General features: G+C 40.5%; 1 protein-coding gene across 1 annotated transcript; it reads left to right on the plus strand.

Annotated features, from left to right (window-relative positions):
- The first annotated feature begins 8,309 nt into the window (after positions 1-8,309).
- Positions 8,310-13,070, plus strand: Tomm5 (translocase of outer mitochondrial membrane 5). The gene is made up of 2 exons (XM_020158186.2): positions 8,310-8,515; positions 12,532-13,070. Exons 1-2 carry the CDS (start codon positions 8,395-8,397, stop codon positions 12,564-12,566), a joined length of 156 nt encoding a protein of 51 aa, XP_020013775.1. The 5' UTR covers positions 8,310-8,394; the 3' UTR covers positions 12,567-13,070.
- The last annotated feature ends 6,387 nt before the right edge of the window (positions 13,071-19,457 follow it).

Genomic DNA, 19,457 nt, shown 5'->3' on the forward strand with positions numbered 1-19,457 from the left:
ATTCCAGGGTATAAAATGCACTAGCAGAAATAAAACAGAAGAAAGAAGACCAATTGTTGGATGGCCTGAAAAAAAGTCATAGCAGAGGGGATGAGAAAGAATATAATGCCTTTTGGAGAGATTTTAAAGAACTAACAGAAGTTAGAGGTTAGTTAGATAGCTAAGGGGGAGGGGGTCACATTGACTCCCTGATTTCTGGCTTTAAAAACTGCAGGGAATGGATAGTGATGTGCTACACTAGTGATAGGTTACAGGGCATAGGAGTTAAGGTTGATTAAGAGGGTGATGCATCCCCCAAAATTCATGTGTTGAAAATTTAACTCCTTTTTTGTATCCTGCTATTTTCACGCCAGTGTTTATCAGAGAGTTTTTTGGTGGAGTCTTTAGGGTCTTTTAAGTATAGGACCATATCATCTATAAATAGGGATAATTTGACTTCTTCCTTTTCTATTTGTATGCCTTTTACTCCTTTCTCTTTCCTTATTTCTCTGGCTAAGAAGTCTACCATTATATAGAATAAGAATGGGGAGAGCGGGCACGCCCATGCTCATTCCTGACTTTAGAGGAAATGGTTTCAGTTTTTCCTGTTTAGTTTGATATTAGCTATAGGTTTATCACACACAGCATTTGTTATGCTGAGGTACATTCCTTCCATTCTTAGTTTCTTCAGGGCTTGTTTTTTCTTGTTTTGCTATGAACTTGAGATGCACAATTAGATTATTTATTAGAGATCTCTCTGATTTCTTTCTTTCTTTCTTTTTTGGGGAGTGGTGATACTGGGGTTTAAATTTAGGGCCTCACACTTGCTAGGTGGATGCTCTACCACTTGAGCCACTCCACCAGCCCTTTTGTGTTTTGGGTATTTTCGAGATAGAGTCTCTCAAACTATTTGCCTGGGCTGTCCTCAAACCACAATCCTCCTGATCTCTGTCTCCCAAGTAGCTAGGATTACAGGTGTCAGCCACAGGTGCCTGGCTGAAAACTTATTTCATAATGCAACAGTGTGGGGAGATGGGGACTCATGGCAGGTGTTTAGGCCATAATGGCTTTTCCATCATGAATGGATGAATGGCATTATAAGAAGGACTTTCAGGAATGGGCTGTCCTGCCCTCCCACCCTTCTACAATGTGAGGATGCAGAAAGAAGGCCCCTACCACATTACATGCTGGTGCCTTGATCTTGGACTTCCCAGCCTCCAGCACTGTGGGCAAATAAACTTGTTTGTGTTCTTTTAAAATTGTGTAGTGTCAAGTATTCTGTTATAGCAGCTCCAAATAGGTTAAGACAGAGGGGAAGATGATTATTTCCACCTTGAACAGATGAAGTGTGAGGTAATCATGGACCATCTAAGGAGAAAATGAAATCAAGATGTTGGCTAAAAGCCTGGCACTGGTGGCTCACATCTGTAATCCTAGCTACTTGGGAGGCAGAATTAGGAGGATCAAAGTTTGAGCCAACCTGAGCAAATAGTTTGTGAGACCCTATCTCGAAAACACCCAACACAACAAGATGGCTGGCAGGGTAGCTCAAGTGATAGGATACCAATCTAGCAAGTGTGAGGCCCTGAGTTCAAATCCCAGTACTGCCAAAAAAAGAAAAGATATTGGTTAGAAATACAGGTCTGTGATTTTGGAGAGAAATGAGCTACAGACTTATGTGCAAAATCACATATTGCCTAAAGATGGCAATCGAAGCCACCCCAGACTGCACAAGAGTATAGAAGGTAAGAGGATCCAGGAAAGAACCTAAAAGAATGCTGCCATTTAAGCCAGGTGCAGTGGCTCACACCTGTAATCCTACTTACTCAAGAGGCTCAAGTTGGGAGGATGGAGATTCAAAAGCAATCAGGGAAAAAGTTCAAGAGGCCCCATCTGAACCAATAAAAAGCTGAGCATGGTATACATTTGTCATCCCAGCTGGTTGGGAAGCATAAACAGAAGGATTTGTTTTATTATCATATTATTGTTGTACTGGGGGGTACATTGTGACATTTGCAAAAGTTCTTACAATATATCATAGTCGAATTCACCCCTCCATCATCATCCTCTATCCCCCCATTCCTGGAATAGCTTCAACACGTCTCATTTTTCCTTTTTCACACATGAGTACATAATATGACTCAAGTCAACCTGGGCTTGAACACTACACCTATCCAAAAAATACCTAAAGCAAAAAGGGATGGAATTGTGGCTCAAGTGATAGAGTGCCTGCCTAGTAAATGCAGGGTCCTGAGTTCAAATGTCAGTGCCGAAAAAAAATGCTATTTAAAAGATGACTCAAGGAAGAGGTGTGGAAGGAGGCCCTGGAGCATTTGGAAAGGTAGAAGGAAAACCAGAGAATGTGGTATCCTTGATGCTAAGAGGAGAAAGAGAAAAGCATTGTGTGGCCAGCAGTGTCAAATTCTACAGGGGGGCTCAGACACTCAGGAGTTCCTTGCATTTGGCAGTAAGGACTTCCCTCAAAGGAGGAAGTTTCAGAGAATGGGCAAGAATTGGGCCAGAAGTCCAATTCTATTCATTCTGAATAGAAAGGGAGGATGAGGAGGACTATGGGTATCTGCCATTCTTTTTTAAAGATTAAATAGAATCAGAGACCATAGATAACTTAAATGGGACTGACAAATGGTAATGCTGTTGAAGAAAGAAAAAGTACTCATTCAATCTAGAGTATGACTAAGCCATAACTTTTCTAATGAACAATTATTTCTTATTAGTAGCAATCACTTAATAAATGCCTTCCATAAGCCAAGCACTTTAAAGACATTTTTCTAGCCCTCTCAACAACACTTTGAAATAGATATTATATTTTTCTGTTACAGATAAAAAATTTAAAAAGCATCTGGCACAAGTTCTCAAAACAACTTCATAGAGGAGCTGGAGTTGAAACCTATCGTTCACTTCAAAGCCCATGCGTCTGTGCTGCAGGAACCCTCCCTTTCCTGAATACTTCTTGGCTCTGTTCTTCAATTCATAGGGATGAAGTCAAGAACTGAAGCCAGGGAGTTCATCCACCAAGGGGAGGGGACTGAGGGAAGAAATTGATACCCATAGAAACAATCTCTCAGTATAGAATAGAGGTCATGGGCTGGAGGTGTGACTCCAGCCATAGAGCACCTGCTTAGCAAGTGCAAAGCCCTGAGTTCAAACAGAAGAAGGAGGAGGAGGAGGAGGATGAGGAGGAAGAAGAAGAAGAAGAAGAAGAAGAAGAAGAAGAAGAAGAAGAAGAAGAAGAAGAAGAAGAAGAAGAAGACCGTTGGGGATCTGTGTGTGTGCCTGTACACATATGTGGGGGATGTGACCAGATAGTTCATAATAAATCAACCCCATTATTGTTAACTAAAAAAGCTAAGGTTGGAGCTGGGATGTAGCTCAGTAGTAGAGCACTTGCCCACTATGCCCATGGTCCTATGTTCCTATGTTGGATACACACACACACACACACACACACACACACACACACACAAAGAAAAAAAGAAAAGCTAAGGTTGTATGTAAGCAAAAAATATAGAATTGCATAAGAATTTTACAAAAATTATTTTTAGCTTGGAGAAAACAAGTATCAAGGAGGACCCAAGCTGCCTTTACAGAATCAGGAGGAAAAATGACCCAATTTGCATTTGATGCTCTGCAGGACACAACTGGGGTCAGAGAACACATGTTATGGAGAGGGGGAGAGCTGCCATTCCAAACATGGACAGAACTGCCCAGGAGAGCAGTGAGCTGCCTGAACTGGAGATGCTCCTTCAGAAGCAGGGGGACTGGAGTTGGTGGCAAAGCAGCAGAGAAGACTCAGAGGGTCTTCTAGGCCCTTCTAGAACTAAGACTTGCAGAGATCTTCTGAAGAAAATGATTAACATACGATTTCATATATTTAGGCCTGGTTTTTATTCTCCTCAAATGAAGTCTAAATATTATATAATTGAATAACTGGCATGTTTCTTCATTCACAGTGTGTACAATGTATAGCAATTCAATTGTAACATGGGACAATGAATGAATACTTGTATCTGTCATTGAGAAATGTCAGGGGCAGGGTATGGACAATGGATACTGGTAGAAATTCTGACAGTATTACCACCAATTTGTCCATAATGGTTGTGTGATAATGGAGGATTGTTTTGTTTCTTTATTAGTTTTGTATTTTCTGAATATTATTATAACAAATATGTACTTTTTGTGAAAAAACATGATATGGATTTTGTATAATTATAGTGCTGTAAATAAATGAAAGCAAATAAAATTTAATGGTCATTCTTTAATTTTGCTGATGAGATGTTAAAATTATTTAGAAAGATAAATTTTATTGCACCAAACAAAAACAAGTTGTGCCAAAGCAATGAGAAATAAGTTAATTATATAAGAAGATTATTTTAGAATTTGGGGTAAATTTCTTTGGAGGACAATTTCCTTTCAATCTAATATATTCACAGCCACTGGTTTTTAAATTTTTAAAAATAGATATGAAATTCATTCACTCATTTACTCATAGGGAATTTGGTGAATTTTTTTTTATGAATAAATACTTGTCCTCAAGTATTGGTTGTAGGATTCAAGAATGAACAATGGTATGTTCCTTGTATTCAAAGTGCTTAAAACTTACCTGGAAAGAGATCATATATTCATAAGTCATCCAGACAATAAAGACCTAAAAATTATAACAAAGAACAGGGCATTATAGTAAGTAAATATCAGTAAGGCAAAGGTTATCAAAATTCTATTCATCCTTTAAGGTTCAAAAGGCCCCTTTCCTGAAGATGTCTCTTGCTGGGCAGTAATTTCTGGAAGTAAATTACCCTATTTACTAGGTAAGGACTCTGGTTAGCATCTACCACAAGGCAGCCCTCATTCAGACTCCAAGTGTCCTTTCTGTAACAGAACTTTGGTTTCATTCATTTTTGGTTCCTGAGTAGATTTCAAAGTCAAATTCATTTTGGGAATTCCAGACCATGCTCTTGTCCTAAAGGAATGAGGAAGGAGAGGTGAGGGCTAATCACTATCCTGATTAATTTCTGGTGACGGGTGTGGAAAGAAGGGCAGCCACCCCTGGTCCTGTCTCTCCCAATTTGGGTGTGAACAGCACTTCCTTTTCCCATCCTTATAGCTGAGGGGAGAATTGTCAGTAATCGTATTCACAATTAAAGTATCGAAAGCAGCAAGGCATGATGGGAGAAACTGCCAAGCTGTGAGACCAACCCTAGTTCCAAGTCACTCTGTTGGCAACTAGCTTCCCTCTGAGCCTCAGTTTCCCCATGTTAAGTGGAAGGATTGAATTGCTGAATATCAAAATCTATAGTTCCCTATAAATTAGAAAACACAAGGTTCCTGTAGTATTATATTGGATTTATTCCCCAGTGATGAATCATCAATAAATCTCTGACCTTGCAAATACAAATTCCTTCCCCATGATGGAAATTAAAGCACTTAATTCTCTTATGGGTAGGTTGTACACTCTGAATGCTAGTGTACAGTACTGTCTGGGAAATTGAGGCAAAGGAAATGGCTCCAAAATTCCTCCTGGGATCTAAATGAAAAACAAGACAGGCTATGACATCAGCTGCTATTTCCTCTGTGATCAGACAAATAATACAAATACCAATATTAAATTGTGTGTGAATACTTTTTTAATTTTGCTTTTCATGGCAAATCACAGTAAATTCTTTGCTCTTAGCCTTCTGTTCAAGGTTATGCAGAAAGAACAGAAACTGAGCACAGAATTACACCTTCTTAGAGTTACAGGTGACTTGAATTTTGTGTGTGTGTGTGTGTGTGTGTGTGTGTGTGTGTGATGCTATAGGTCAAATCCAAGTCCTTGCACATGCTGAGCAGGTGCTCTACCACTGAACTGCAGCCCCAGCCTAAGAGTTATAGATAACTTTAAAGATTAGACCCAAAGCTCTCATCGTCCCAATGAGGAGTCTAAGATGAAAACCACTGTCATCCAGTGTTGATTTCCTGAAGAATGTTTTCTCACCTAAACCCACAGTAGTTTGACAATACCACCACCAATATGCCAAATAAGTAAATAAGCACTTTTAAACAACACCCCCCAAAAAAGTCATCTAACCTCTTCTAATGAGTTTCCTCCATTTCAACTAGAGGAGCCATGCAAAGGGAAGACTGAGAATCCAAAAGCAATAAAACATAGCTGCTCTGTATTTCTATCCACTATCTTCCTGTCACTCAAGGCAGGAAGCACCAGACCTTTCTAAGGAATTGTTACAAGAAAGTCATGAGTTCGAACGCCAGGACTGCCAAAAAAAAAAAAAAAAGAAAAGAAAAAAGAAAGAAAAAAAGGAAGAAGAATGTTGCTTTTTAACAAGCCAGCCATTTGCCACATCACTTACCAGATAAGCAGGTGCCTCTTTCATTTGGCATAGGATAAATAAAATTCAAATGTTAAAAACCTACTCTGTTTTGCCTCAAAAGCCATGATTTTTGACTAATTTCTCCCTTCTTTGGTTCTCTGTAAAGCCAGGTAAATTACAAAAATCTCAGTAAAGAAATAAATATGGTGGTTCCATATGTGAATTGTTTATCTAAACTAGGTCAGCATCAGGGGGTCTAAGTTATTAGCATCATATTACAAGAACCTATTCCTTCCAACCTGTTTTGCCTCACTATTCAGAGGGCTGAAATCTTCCTTTCTGTTCCATTCTTCCTACCAAGGAAAATGCACATCTGCCCACAAGTGATGATATTTTGATATTTACACCCTCCAAGCCATTATATCCTAAATGACACAATTAGAATTCAAAATACATAGACTGTTAGAACTGGAAGGGTCTCTCAAGAGCATCTGATAATACGCCCTCCATTTACAACTAAAGAAGTGAATTTGCAGGGTCAAAAGACTTGTCCCTTGTCATGCAGATTGAGCAGCATTGTCACATCTAGGGTCTGTCTGCACTCGTCCTATTTAGGTTCTTTCCATGGCCCCTGCTGGTTTCCAGCATCAGTGTAGATTTTCTAAGCACACACAAAGGGTTAGCTGGAAGCTATTCCCTGGGAGTCAGTCCCTCCCACTCCAGAGCTGCCTCTGCTATTCTGTTGCATGAATTATAGATACAAGAGGTTACCAAAGCTTGAGTAAGCAGATGAGTTCTTTTTCTCACCCCAGTGTCTTACACTCTGTCAATCAGGAAAATGGGTGGCAATGCTTACAGTTGTTGGTTGCTTTCATAGCAAATTATTGTTCTTATTTACCCAAAATTCATTGCTGCCAGAAACATTCTGGTATGGAATTATATTAGCAACTCAGTCATCTAGACTGAGAATTATATATGGCTATTTGGTATTCAGAACTTGGAGCAGCAACCTATTAACAATATTTTGATGATACTGCAATAATCAGATCACATGATTCTGTGACCCGATTGCCTCATAGGATGTCCATCTGTGCAGATACTAACTGTTAAAGACTGTCAGTGGAGCAGGAGGGTGCAAGGAAAAGAGAAGTCAACTTGACCTTATAATTATCTGTATTAGAACCCTACTCCTGCATATCACCAACAGAATGATTGCAGACAGTGCACTTGGCTTCTGAGCCTTCCTCTCCTCACTCTGTAAGATGATGATCAGATTTGAACTTGACTTACACATGCTGTAATGCTTATATTAAAATTTGTAGGGATTAATTAACTTCTATAATGGGAATACAGAAATAATATGGAAAATGTTAAAAAAAAAAAAAAAAGCCAAAAACTCCAGGTCTAACTAGGTATAAAGCCTTGTCCTGCCATCTACTTCTGGTTGCGTGATCTTGGGCAGGTTTCACCACACTAGGGATGAGGCTCAGCAGTACAACACTTTCCTAGAATGTTCCAGGCCCTGGGTTCAATCCCCGGCACCAAAAAATAAATAAGTAAATGAAACAGTATAGCAACCACTAGCTTAAGTCGTTTTCAAAATTTGGTAACATTTCATCTATCTTCTGCAACACTTTTCCTCCCTGCCTGAGGTATTTTAAAGCACATTTGGGCAACGTGTTTTAAAGATCTCTGTGCTTCAATTTTATTAAGCAGGAAATAAAGATTATAACATGTAATTCACAGAGGACTGTACTGAGCACTCAATAAACGCTACTATTATTTTTGATGGTACTTATGTGCACAGCCCCCTATGTAAAACAACTCTGCAGCGTGCTCCTCCCAGATCAAGACAGAGGGTGTAAAGGAAAATGCCTGGAGGCATCAGAGGCTCCCTGGCCAAGATTGCGAGCGCCCCCTTCAGGCCGCCCTTCTTCAGAGCCACTCTTGTCTGGATGAGGATGTCCCTCGTAGGCTTCCGTCACCGCGCGCGGAAATGAAGGGGAGGGAACGGGAAGTGGGGAACAGTAGCCGCTGAGAAGGAAAGGACGGAGCGCAGCGGCTTGGAAGCTGGTGAGGCAGGGCCGCAATGTTCCGGATCGAGGGTCTCGCGCCGAAGCTGGACCCGGAGGAGATGAAGCGGAAGATGCGCGAGGATGTGATCTCCTCCATTCGGAACTTCCTCATCTACGTGGCCCTGCTGCGAGTCAGTGAGTGTCCTCCGGGCTGTGACCGTGAGGCTACCTCGCCGCCACCTGTCCACCTGTAGCTGCACAGATCATCGCGGGGCCTTGAGCAGCTGAGCGGAGCGGGACGTGCGCGTGGAGGGCGCGGCAGCATGCGTGCTGGCGGATCTGCCCGCCAGGGTCCCAAGGTTCCCAAGTGCACGTGGTGGCCCGGTGCGCATGGCGTGGCTGGTCACCCTGGCCAGCCCAGCCTTAAGAGCGTTTGGGTTTAAGGAGCTTCAAGGGTTATTCCCAGAGCAGTACCCTCATTTTTCAGACCTATAAATAGTCTCAATGTAGGGAGATGTCTGACCCAAGGTCATTCATCAACTGAGTGAATGAACTTGACCTAGAATCCCTAGCTCTTTCCACCAGGCTCCCTTCCTTCCGTGCGGACCCTTAAAATCCTTAAGGATTTGCTTTCTTTCTGTTTACATATATAGGTTGCGAAGTAAATAATTGCTTCTTTTTTAAGGAATGGGACGAAAACAATATGAATCTGTGGGATTAATGAGAATACCTGAGATATTTGACTTTACAGTTGGCAGAAAGTTACTTTCATTACTTGGTCTTGACAGTGACCCCTTGAAAGGAATCACGGCTTAAGATTCTTTGTGTTGTTTTTGCAAATGAGAGCTCGATTTTAAAGGGGACATAGCAGGGTTACAGACTGAGTGTAAGAGCTGGAAGCAGCTTTATACATCAGTTCTGTAATTTTGCTGTATGTCTCAGAAGTGACTTGCCCGTCTCACTCAGTACAGTACCCTCTGGGGATGATTCAAATAACTGAAGGCCATACCAAGGTCGTGACTGTAGAAGACCTGAGGTTTCCCTCACTCTGTATTGCTCTGCTTCCCCAGGAGAGGGAGCCTTGGAGGACAGAAACATCCCAATCCTTCTGCTCATTCAACAGCTTCTTAACTACTCTGTTTTACTTATCTCCTACACTTAACTTTTTTTTTGGTGGTGGTGCAGAGTTTGAGCTCAGGGGCTCCTGATCGCTAGGCAGGCACTCTAACACTTGAACTTTTCCCTTTAGTTTATTTCTCAGATAGAGTCTCCAGGATTTTTACCCCTGGGACCTCCTACATCCATCTCCTGGGTAGTTGGGACCACAAGTGCATGACCCTATTCCAAGTTTGGTTTTGCCACAGGGTCTTGCTACCTTTTTCTTTTTTTGTTGTTGGAAGATTAGCAAAGATTTATTTAGCAAAGCAGGGAGGAATAGAAAATGAGAAAGGAGTACCCCTGACATGGCAGGGGGTGGGAGCAGAGAGGGCCCCCTAGCTTTTTGGGGGGCCAGAACTGGCCCTAAGCCACAATCCTCCCACATATCTGGGATTATAGACATGACCCACTATGCCTGGGGGTCGTGCATCTGATAGGAATTGGTTTTTTTTTTTATTGAGATAATTAAAGTGTGCAGTTCAGTGGCTTTAGCATAGTCAGAGGGGTGCAGTTGTCACCACAGCTTTACAACATTTTCTCCCTAAAGAAACACCATGCCCATTAGTTGCCATCTCATTTGCCCTTTTCTCCAATCCTTGGCAACCACTAGTCTTTTGCCTAGGATTTGCCTATTCTGCATATCTCATTTAAATGGAATGATACAATACATGGCTTCCCCCGCCCCATCTTTGGCAATACTGAGGTTTGAACTCAGGCCTCACGCTTGTTAGGCAAGTGCTCTACCACTCCGCCAGCCCTGTTTTGTGTTGGGTATTTTCAAGATAGGGTCTCCCATGAACTGTTTGCCTAGGTGCTGGCTTCGAACCACAGCCCTCCTATTCTTTGTCTCCAGAGTGGCTAGGATTACAGGTATGAGCCACCACCTCTGGCCAATATATGGCCTTTTGTGTCTGGCTTATTTCACTCAGTGTGATGTTTTCAAGGTTCATCCATGTTGTAGTATATGTCGGAACATTGCTTTTTACATTTGACTAAGGATCCCTTGTATGAATATGCTACATTTTGTTTATCCATTTGTCATTTGATGTTTTTTCTTCCCCTGATTAAGAATTAATAGAAAAGTGGATTGGGGTGTGGCTCAAGTGGTATAGAGCCTGCCTAGCAAGCGAGGCCTGCCCTAAGTTCAAACCCTAGTACCCTCAAAAAAATAATAATAATAACCAAAAAATTAGTAGAAAGGATTGGATGGTACTGTTAACTTTGTCAGTTTCTTTTCAGATCTCAGTCAGCTTAATATTAATGAATGTTTTTCTATTATTTGTATAGAGAAAGAAGGTCATTCTGGCAGCTTTTGTTGGCCACAGCCCTTTTACATGGGACAGTAATGTCACTTCTTTAGATCTACATGACCACAGTTTTCTAGACATTTCTGTGTATACAGTTCTTTGAGACCCTCAAATGTGATCTGGCGGGCATAAACGATAGATAGCTAATGAGAGAACTGGTGTTGCAGATCTTCTGCTTCCCTACTTTACCCCAGCCTTCTGCCTCTTTGAAAGGAGTTTTTAAAGATGAAAAATAACCAATTTGTTTCCTTTAGACTTTTGTTCCTTTTTTTTTTTTCCTGAGGTATACCTTGAGCCACTCTACCAGCCCTTTTTTGTGAAGGGGTTGAAATAGGGTCTTGAGGACTATTTGCCCCGACTGACTTTGAACCACAATCCTCCTGATCTCTGTCTCCTGAGTAGCTAGGATTATAGGCATGTTTGTTTGTTTTGGGTATGACTGGGAACTTACAGCTTCATGCTTGCAAAGCAGGCGTTCTACCACTTGAGCCACAATTCCAGTCCATTTTTCTCTGGTTATTTTGGAGATGGGGGTCTCACAAACTGTTTGCCCATACTGGCCTTAAACTATGATCCTCCTGGTCACAGCTTCCCAAGTAGCTATTATTATAGATGTGAGCCACCAGCATCTGACTGCTTTTGTTCCTTTTACACTTAAAATAAATCCCCAGGCCAGGAGTGGTGGTACCTGTAATCCCAGCTGCTTGGAAGGCAGAGACAGGAGGATTACAGTTCTAGACCAGCCTGGACAGAAAGTTGGCAAAATCCTATCTTAAAAACAAGTGGAGCATGGTGGTACCCCTGTAATCCCAACTAGTCAGGAGGTAGAGATAGGAGGATCTCAGTTTGAGGCCAGCCCTAGGCAAGAGGAAGACTCTTCTGAAAAAGGTATCCCACTCTCCATTTTGTATCTTTGTCCTTTGCTCTGAGCCATTATCTCCTGTAGTCACTTTGCAGCCATCTTGGAATCCAGAAAGGACAGGAGTCAAAGACTACCTGCCAGACAGCAGTAAGTCTTATTGTAACAAGTCCCCACCTGGCCAATCCTGAGAAAATGAGCTTGCCAGACCACCTACCACCACCTCTGACCACTGGAACATACCTGTGACTGGGATTATTCAGTAATTATAGCTGCCTCTCCCCTTGCCCCCAATTCATTATCCTGTTGGGGTGAGTGGCCAGACCTGATCTATGAAACCCAGGATATGGGGCCTGGGGCCTAAAACATCCTATAACAGAATTGGTAGATCACTTGCCTAGTAAGTGCAAGGCTCTGAGTTCAATCCCCAATACCACAAATAAATGAAATAAATCCCCAGGGCTGGAGATGTACTTCGGTGGTAAAACGCTTGCCTGGCGTGCACAAGGCCCCAGGTCCAGTCCCTAGCACTACAAAATAAATAAATCCCCAAAGTAAAGAGTTGTCATTTGAAAGCAGAGTTACTCTTTATGGCCCTAGGTGGGGGTAGGGGGAGACACACACTACACACACTATTTGGAGGGAAGCTTGTAAATAGGGTGATGATAAATTTTGTCAGTGTCATAATTGAATGGCACTAGAAAGACTTGCTTTGAATGTCAATGAGTCCATTTTGCTGTACTGTAGAGGCACAGGTTTAACCACCATTTGGAGTTGCTTTCAAAATTAATGAACCTGTAAGATTTATTCCCTAGTCTTAAAATTCTGTAATGTAGCCTGGGGACTAATAGAACTGAAAGGTAATTTGAGGTTTGTTTTTCTTTCAGCTCCGTTTATCTTAAAGAAACTGGACAGCATATGAAGACTGGGTATCACATGTGAATGCATGATGATATGAAGAACCTGGCTACAGTTTCTCCTCGTGTCTGCAAATGAATAGACCCAGAAAGGTGTAAGAGACTCTTTGATTGAATGGACATAAAAATTCTACTTGTTAAGAACAAGTTGGGCTGTGGTAACAGACCTTTGTAGTTAAAATATACAACTATTTGGGAAGTATGAAAAGACATCTTATGGTCCTAGTGTGCCCTCATGCCTGTGATATTCAGCCTCCATGACTGTTGGTATAATTGTAAATAATGTCAAAGTCCACTTTCTAGCAAGTGTTAATTACAAGGGAGTAATTTCTGAAATGGCACTGTCTTGTCAGTCATTTCTGTTTGTGTTTTTTGCTTCTGTCCAGAGTGTATTTGTGAAGAGTTGGCTTACACTTAGTTATATTTTATGGAAGTCAGCAGATGACCACAGTAACATTTAAGCACAGGACCAGTCTATATTTTTTAATAAACATACCAATTTAAAAAATTGGGGTTTTTATTTTTCTTTTCTCACATTTTGCTGAAAATCAACAATCACTGGTGAAACTGTTATAATATTGTGATTATTATAGGCTACATTAAGTTGAGTTCTTCTTGTTATGAACTTGAGAATTTGTTAATCCTAGTAAGGTGGCATTCTGTTTAATTGCTAAGAGTTGTCCTGAAAGGCAGCATTACTATTAAAGCTGAGAACATGTGACACCATCAAAGGAAAAACTGTTTCTAAATCAAGTAGTACTCTAGGTTTGTTGGCAGAAGGGGGTAATCCCTCTCCCCTGAGGCAGCTACAGTCACCTTGTTTTAGCTGATTGTGTCTCTTAATGACATGATGGTGGTGTTATTTCATTTTATTTCTGTTTTGGACATTGCCCACTGGCTTCTCAATGTCTTATCAGAATTTAGGTTTCTTTTCGTTCTTTATGTCTGTCACTCACACATTTCTTGTTAATCTCTTCCTTCCAGTGTAGTGTGATTTTGAATACACCAACATCATTAGGACTCTAAATACTGTTTGGCTTTTTCTTTTTCTACATATCTTCATGGTTTTTCTATGACCTTTCCAACAAGTTAACTAAACCTCTTGTTATTTACCTAAATTGCATACATTTTCAGTTTCATCTTTCTGAAGAAGTCTTTTCTGGAGCCTTCTGACTTGGTCCAGTCTGTACTGAGCCTTTTCTGCCTGCCTGTTGTATGGCAGAAAGTGGGAACTCCCTTCACCTTCCTAGTGGGAATTCCTTTTCCTTGTCCATATTGGATCTTTTGCTGTTATCCTATCTCTTGTTGGTATAGTCCCTTGTTTTGATGGATCCCTTTCTCCACTCCAGTGCTGGCAGAGGTGACATAGGAGGCAAATATTTTTAAGAACTTACTGGTCTGAAAATGTTGGGGGTTTTGTTGTTGGTTTTTTTGGTTTTTTTTTTTTAATTCAAAACATTTGATTGATAGTTTGCTGAATGTAGAGTTTTAAGTTGGAAATCTTTACCCTTCATGATTTTAAGGCATTGCACCATTGCCTCTAGCTTTCAGTGTTGCTGGTGAGAAATCTGAGACCATTCTTGATCTTTTAATGGGACCTGATTTTTTTTTTCTCTCTGGGAAACAAAGATCTTTTGTCCATAGTTTTCTTTCATTACACAATGGCATACTTTTGGGTATTTATCTCAATTCACTGTGCTGGGCACTTGGTAAACCTATTTAAGCTTGAAACTTACCTCCTTTAGTTCTCAGAAATTTATTGATGATTTCTTCTATTTTCCCTCCTCTGTCTTTGTAGAATGATACAACTTTTGATGTTTTCTCTTTCCTCCATAGTCTGTTTAATCTGCATTTTCTCTTGTTGATTTTTCTTTCATGTTAGATGCTTGAGTATCTGGTTATCCTTGGTAGTCTCATCATATTTAAAAATAAGGGACCTGAATGGATAGAGGTTATTGATGTTGGGCTTTGCTCAGGGGCAATCTACCGGGTCTTTTAATTGGGAAATTTTTGACTCTGAAAGTTTCAGATGGCTAGGCTTAGGGGACTTTTTGTGATCATTTATTGTACCCTGTCTGTAGGTGCTTTTCTTGGAGAAAAATGTTATGGCTGCCCTGGATTCCAGTTTACGTTCAGACTAGAATAAAATGTGATGATTCAATTCTTGTGGCTAGCTTTTTAAAACTCAGGCCATCTCCACTGGGAATGTTCGACACTTGGAATACACAGTTCTGAAATGCGTGTATATATAGTTTGGATATATGATGTGAAACACATAGCAAATTGAAGTTTTGTAAACTCAAAGTGGGGACAAGTAGAGAGAGAATGTTAGTTCCTGACAGTCAAGTTCTGGAATATCAGTTATTAGAAATTTTGGTACTAAATTAGGTTAATGTTCTTACTGCTGGCAGTGCAATGTGTTTTGAAAACTGTTTCATCATTACACTTTGTAGTTCTTCTTTGAAACAAGTTAGCATTACAATTAGTGTGTTCAGTAGTTTATGGCAAACTTGAGCCTACATTTGGAATGGACAAGTACAGAAATTTGAACTTGTTTTTCTCTTTCCCCTTTTTTGCTTGAACTAAACATATCTCTATTTGTAAGGTCCAGGCACTAGACAGTGTTATAAACATTATAGCAGAGAGATCACCTGGATATTTTACTCTTTTGCTACTTCATGGTCACTTCACTATCAGTAACATTTAACACACTACTCACCATTGCATCTACCTCCTGGGCCTTTCTTAACCCTACACTTTTTTACTTTTCTTCTTACAACTCAGCTGCTTTTGCTGATTTATATACATCTCCATCTTCTGCAAGTTGTAGTGCCCCATGTGTCAGTCCTCAGACCTCTTATCTACAGTGCAGATTCCACACTAAATGATCTTGTCTGGTTTCTCAGTGTTAAGGGCTGCATACTGCCATATCTATAAATCTAGTCTAGACTCCTCCCCTGAATTCCAAACTTAGCCAAAAAGCAAACTACCTATCTTCCCCCACCCTGCATGAAACCTGCGCATGTCTCAGTCTCTGGAAAATTCTGTCTTCTCAATTGCTTAGGCCATAAGGTTGATCCTCCTTGATTCTATACTCACCCCATACCAGTCCCTCTGTTGTCCCTACTTCTGGATTATAATAAGAATCTGACTTCTCATCAAATTCACTTCTACCAGCCGGGTCCAATCCACCATTGCTTCTCTTCTGATTATTCCAACAGCCTCCTGATTAGTTTGCTTGCCTCCCACTTTTGTGTTCTCAGCACAACAATCAGAATGGTTCTCCTCAATAGAACATGTCACTCAAAACCTTCCAGTGGCTTCCTATTTTACTTGAACTAAAAACCAGAGTCCTGTTTGCCCCTGAGGTTCTAAACAATGTCCTCACTGCATTCCGGCCACCATAGCCTGCTTGCTTCCTCAGTTTAAACCTGCCGTGGCCTCAGGGCCTTCCAAAGCATGTTTCCTCAACATGGAATGCTCTTCCCTTAGGTTTTCAAGTGCCTTACTTTCTTTCTTCAGGTCTTCGCCTAAATGGCATTTTTGTCAATGAGGCTTTACCCAAGTCCTTTATAGGCTATAGGATATTTCAATTTATAAGATTCAGCTTTCTGTACACTTACGTGCATTTTTCTAAATTTATAGTTTACTCTAATAATTTTTTTGAGACAGGATTTCACTGTGTAGCCCAGGCTGATTTTTTTTTTTTGGTAGGGAGGGGTTTGAATTCAGGACCTACACCTTGAGCCACTTCACCAACCCTTTTTTTTTTTTTTTGAAAGATAGGGTCTCATTTCCCCAGGCTGACTTTGAACCATGATCCTCCTGAGTAGCCAGGATTATAGGCGTGAGCCACTGGTGCCCGACTGAGGCTGACTTTGAACTCAGGATCTTCCTGCCTCTGCCTCCTGAGTGCTGGGATTACAGATCTGGACTACTATGCCTGACATTCTTTTTTTTTTTTTTTTTTTAATATGACTTCCCTAGTTCTCGATCTTCCCGCTTTCCCTGCTTTATGTTTCTTTCTCTCACTTATTATCATTGAATATATTTCTCCGTAATTATTTTGTCAATTGTCTCCCCTCATTATATATATGCTTGATGACAGCAGGGGTTTCCAGAGCTCTGAATAATAAGAAACAATTAAAAGACAATCTTCACTAAACATAAAAGCAAAGTCTTAAAATTCATTAAATTGAAAAGAATTATTCTTAATAAAGTATTATCCTCGTGAAACAATGCTGCTAAAGAAGTTGGAGGGAAAGATGTTTACTGCAGTACCTACCTTTTCCTCTTTAACCTAACCCTCACTTTTGAGTTTGCTACTGCTTAAAAGTTGTTTAGCACTAAAAAAGAGCAATTCTAGCTTTTGCTTTATCTTTCCCTGACTTGAAGTGTACTGAGAGGTACAATGCTGTCTCCTGAGGGCAAAGCCAACTCTTGGTTGGTGCTGCTTCACTGCAACTGCCATTCACCATGCATTGGACCTCTGGGGTAGGGAGAGGGGTGCCTGAGTGGTCTCCCATAATAAAAGAGAAGGATGTACTTACATACTCCTGCCTTGACAGAAAGCCTGTGATGCTTTTTTTCTTCTCCTCTCTCTTTCAACCTGTTTTCTTCTTTAAGCACATCAGTCTTAGACCACTCTTGTCTCACCTTTCCTAAGTTTACAGAGGAAGGACTGGAGGGAACCCAGGAACTTTGTACTAGACAATTTGGACCCAGAATTATTTCTTTTATCTGTTTCTTCCTAGTTCCAGGTGTAAATAACATGGTAAAATAGCATATTTTAAATACTTTCTTAGTGAAAAAGGACTCTGAGGTAAATGTATCTTTGTGTTACACAGGTAACTGGTTTTCTGTTAAGAGTAAATAGGTGCCAGATGTCATACACCTAAGAATCAATGAATGAATTCTAGGGAGGGTTTTCACACTTGGTAGTCACCAGTGGTAGGAAGTGTTTAAGTGTAATGGTAGAAAGAATATAGGAATTGAGTGTTATATAAGGCAGTTTCAGGCCTCATGTGCAGACATGCTTTCCAAAACAACTTGCACAACAAATCACCTGGGAATCTTTTTAACAAAAGACCTATTGAATCAGAATCACTACAGAAATCTAGTTTTCATAAGCATTCAGGGGATTTAATTGGCTCAAAATCTGCTCTAGGTAACTAGTAAATTAGTTTAAAGTCTCTTCCAATTCTGTAATTTCTGTGTTTTAGGAATAAGAAGTAAAACTCAGAATGAAAGCAGTTTTAAGTTTCAATAGTAAAACCACAGCATTAAGGTCCCCGGGTCTGACTCTGGTAAGAGTAGCCATCTTGCCAGAGGGGAGTTTGTAGTTGGAGTACTTAAAGGGGTGTGGAAACTATGCTGCTGGAGAAATGGTTGGAGGGATTCGAGGTGTCCAACCTGGAGAAGACCTATGTTGGGCTTCTGAGAGATGAACAGGGTTGTCCTATCAAAGTAATTGTTCCAGAAGGTGGACTAGGATAAATGTTTGAAAAGCCCAGAAGGAAGATTCCTTCCTGCACTGACTCACACCCAGTGTGACCAAGGTGGACTATGTTGCTGAAGCGGCCCTTCGCTAGAAACGAATATGGATACCCTGTAGCAGGGATTGCCAGTATGGGAAAAACGATTGTCATTATCTTTTCCCTATTTCTGAAACCCACTTGAATACAAGCAGGACTAAATAAATGACAGTTGAGTTGAAAGGGGAAAAATACTGATTAGTGGATGCAACCTATTGTTCAGGCCTCAGAAATATAACCCTGGTGGGATGGGAGGAGAACTGGAGACAAAACGCAGGACAAGATGCAGAGAAGAATACAGTCATAGTCCCTGTCCTTAAGGGGCTTACAATGTTTAGGAGAGTCAGTCAGACATTACAACATTTCATTGCTAATTTAGTTCATTATATAAACTGTTACGAATCAAGGGTGAGTACTGAGAACATAGAAAAGTCTGGACCCTTTTGTTTGGGAAGAAAGCAAGAAACAGAATCCTATGACATCTGCTAGCTAGTTTTATATACTACAGTTCCAAATTCCACTGACAAGAATTCCCCCCCAACACACACACCTGCCTGTTTTTTTGAAAGGCTACAATAAATTTGACATACAACAGTCTTTCCCCTATTCTATGTTGTGGACCCCAGCGTAGACCATGAACAGCTGTTAGTAGTAATAGGTGCTATTTCCATAGCTGCCTACTTTAGTACAAGTTCACAAAAGCATAGAAGTTATATGTACAAAACTTAGATTGTTACTGAGACATTAAAACATTACGAAATCACTTATGCACTTTGTCTTTTAAACAGAATCTGGTGATATATTTTCATAATTATGAAGCATGTTCTTAAAGTGTGCTGCTTTCCTTCAGAAATAAAACCACTGGTGCTGGGATGTAGCTCAGTGGTAGAGCACTTGCCTAGCGTGCTCCAGGCCCTGAGTTCTATCCCCAGCATCACAAAAAGTAAAATTTATAAAAGCTGGGTTTGGTCCAACAATCATTCTACTGAGGCTAAAGATGACATTAAGTGTCTGTTTTCATCTTTTTCTCAGTCGCATTAGTAACAGTGTTTTCATTTTCTATTTACATCTTCAGAGGCCCCCCCCAAAATGTTTTTAAATTGCATAAGCAGATGTACTGACAATGACAGTGCTGCATTTGAAATTGAGTGTTCCACCAGTGGCTGCCTCACCGTGCAGTCACATGGAATATTAATTAATCAGCTTACATATAAAGTAACACAGCGATATAGGAACATCAACATGTAATGTAAACAAGGTGGGTCATTTGGGTTACAGCTCTAGCTTTTACTACATGACCGTTTGAATCAGACTTTTTAGTTGCAAACACCAAAATTCAACTTGGACAGTTTTAAGGGAAAA

Source organism: Castor canadensis, chromosome 13 (assembly GCF_047511655.1).
Source record: "Castor canadensis chromosome 13, mCasCan1.hap1v2, whole genome shotgun sequence".
NCBI lineage: Eukaryota > Metazoa > Chordata > Mammalia > Rodentia > Castoridae > Castor > Castor canadensis.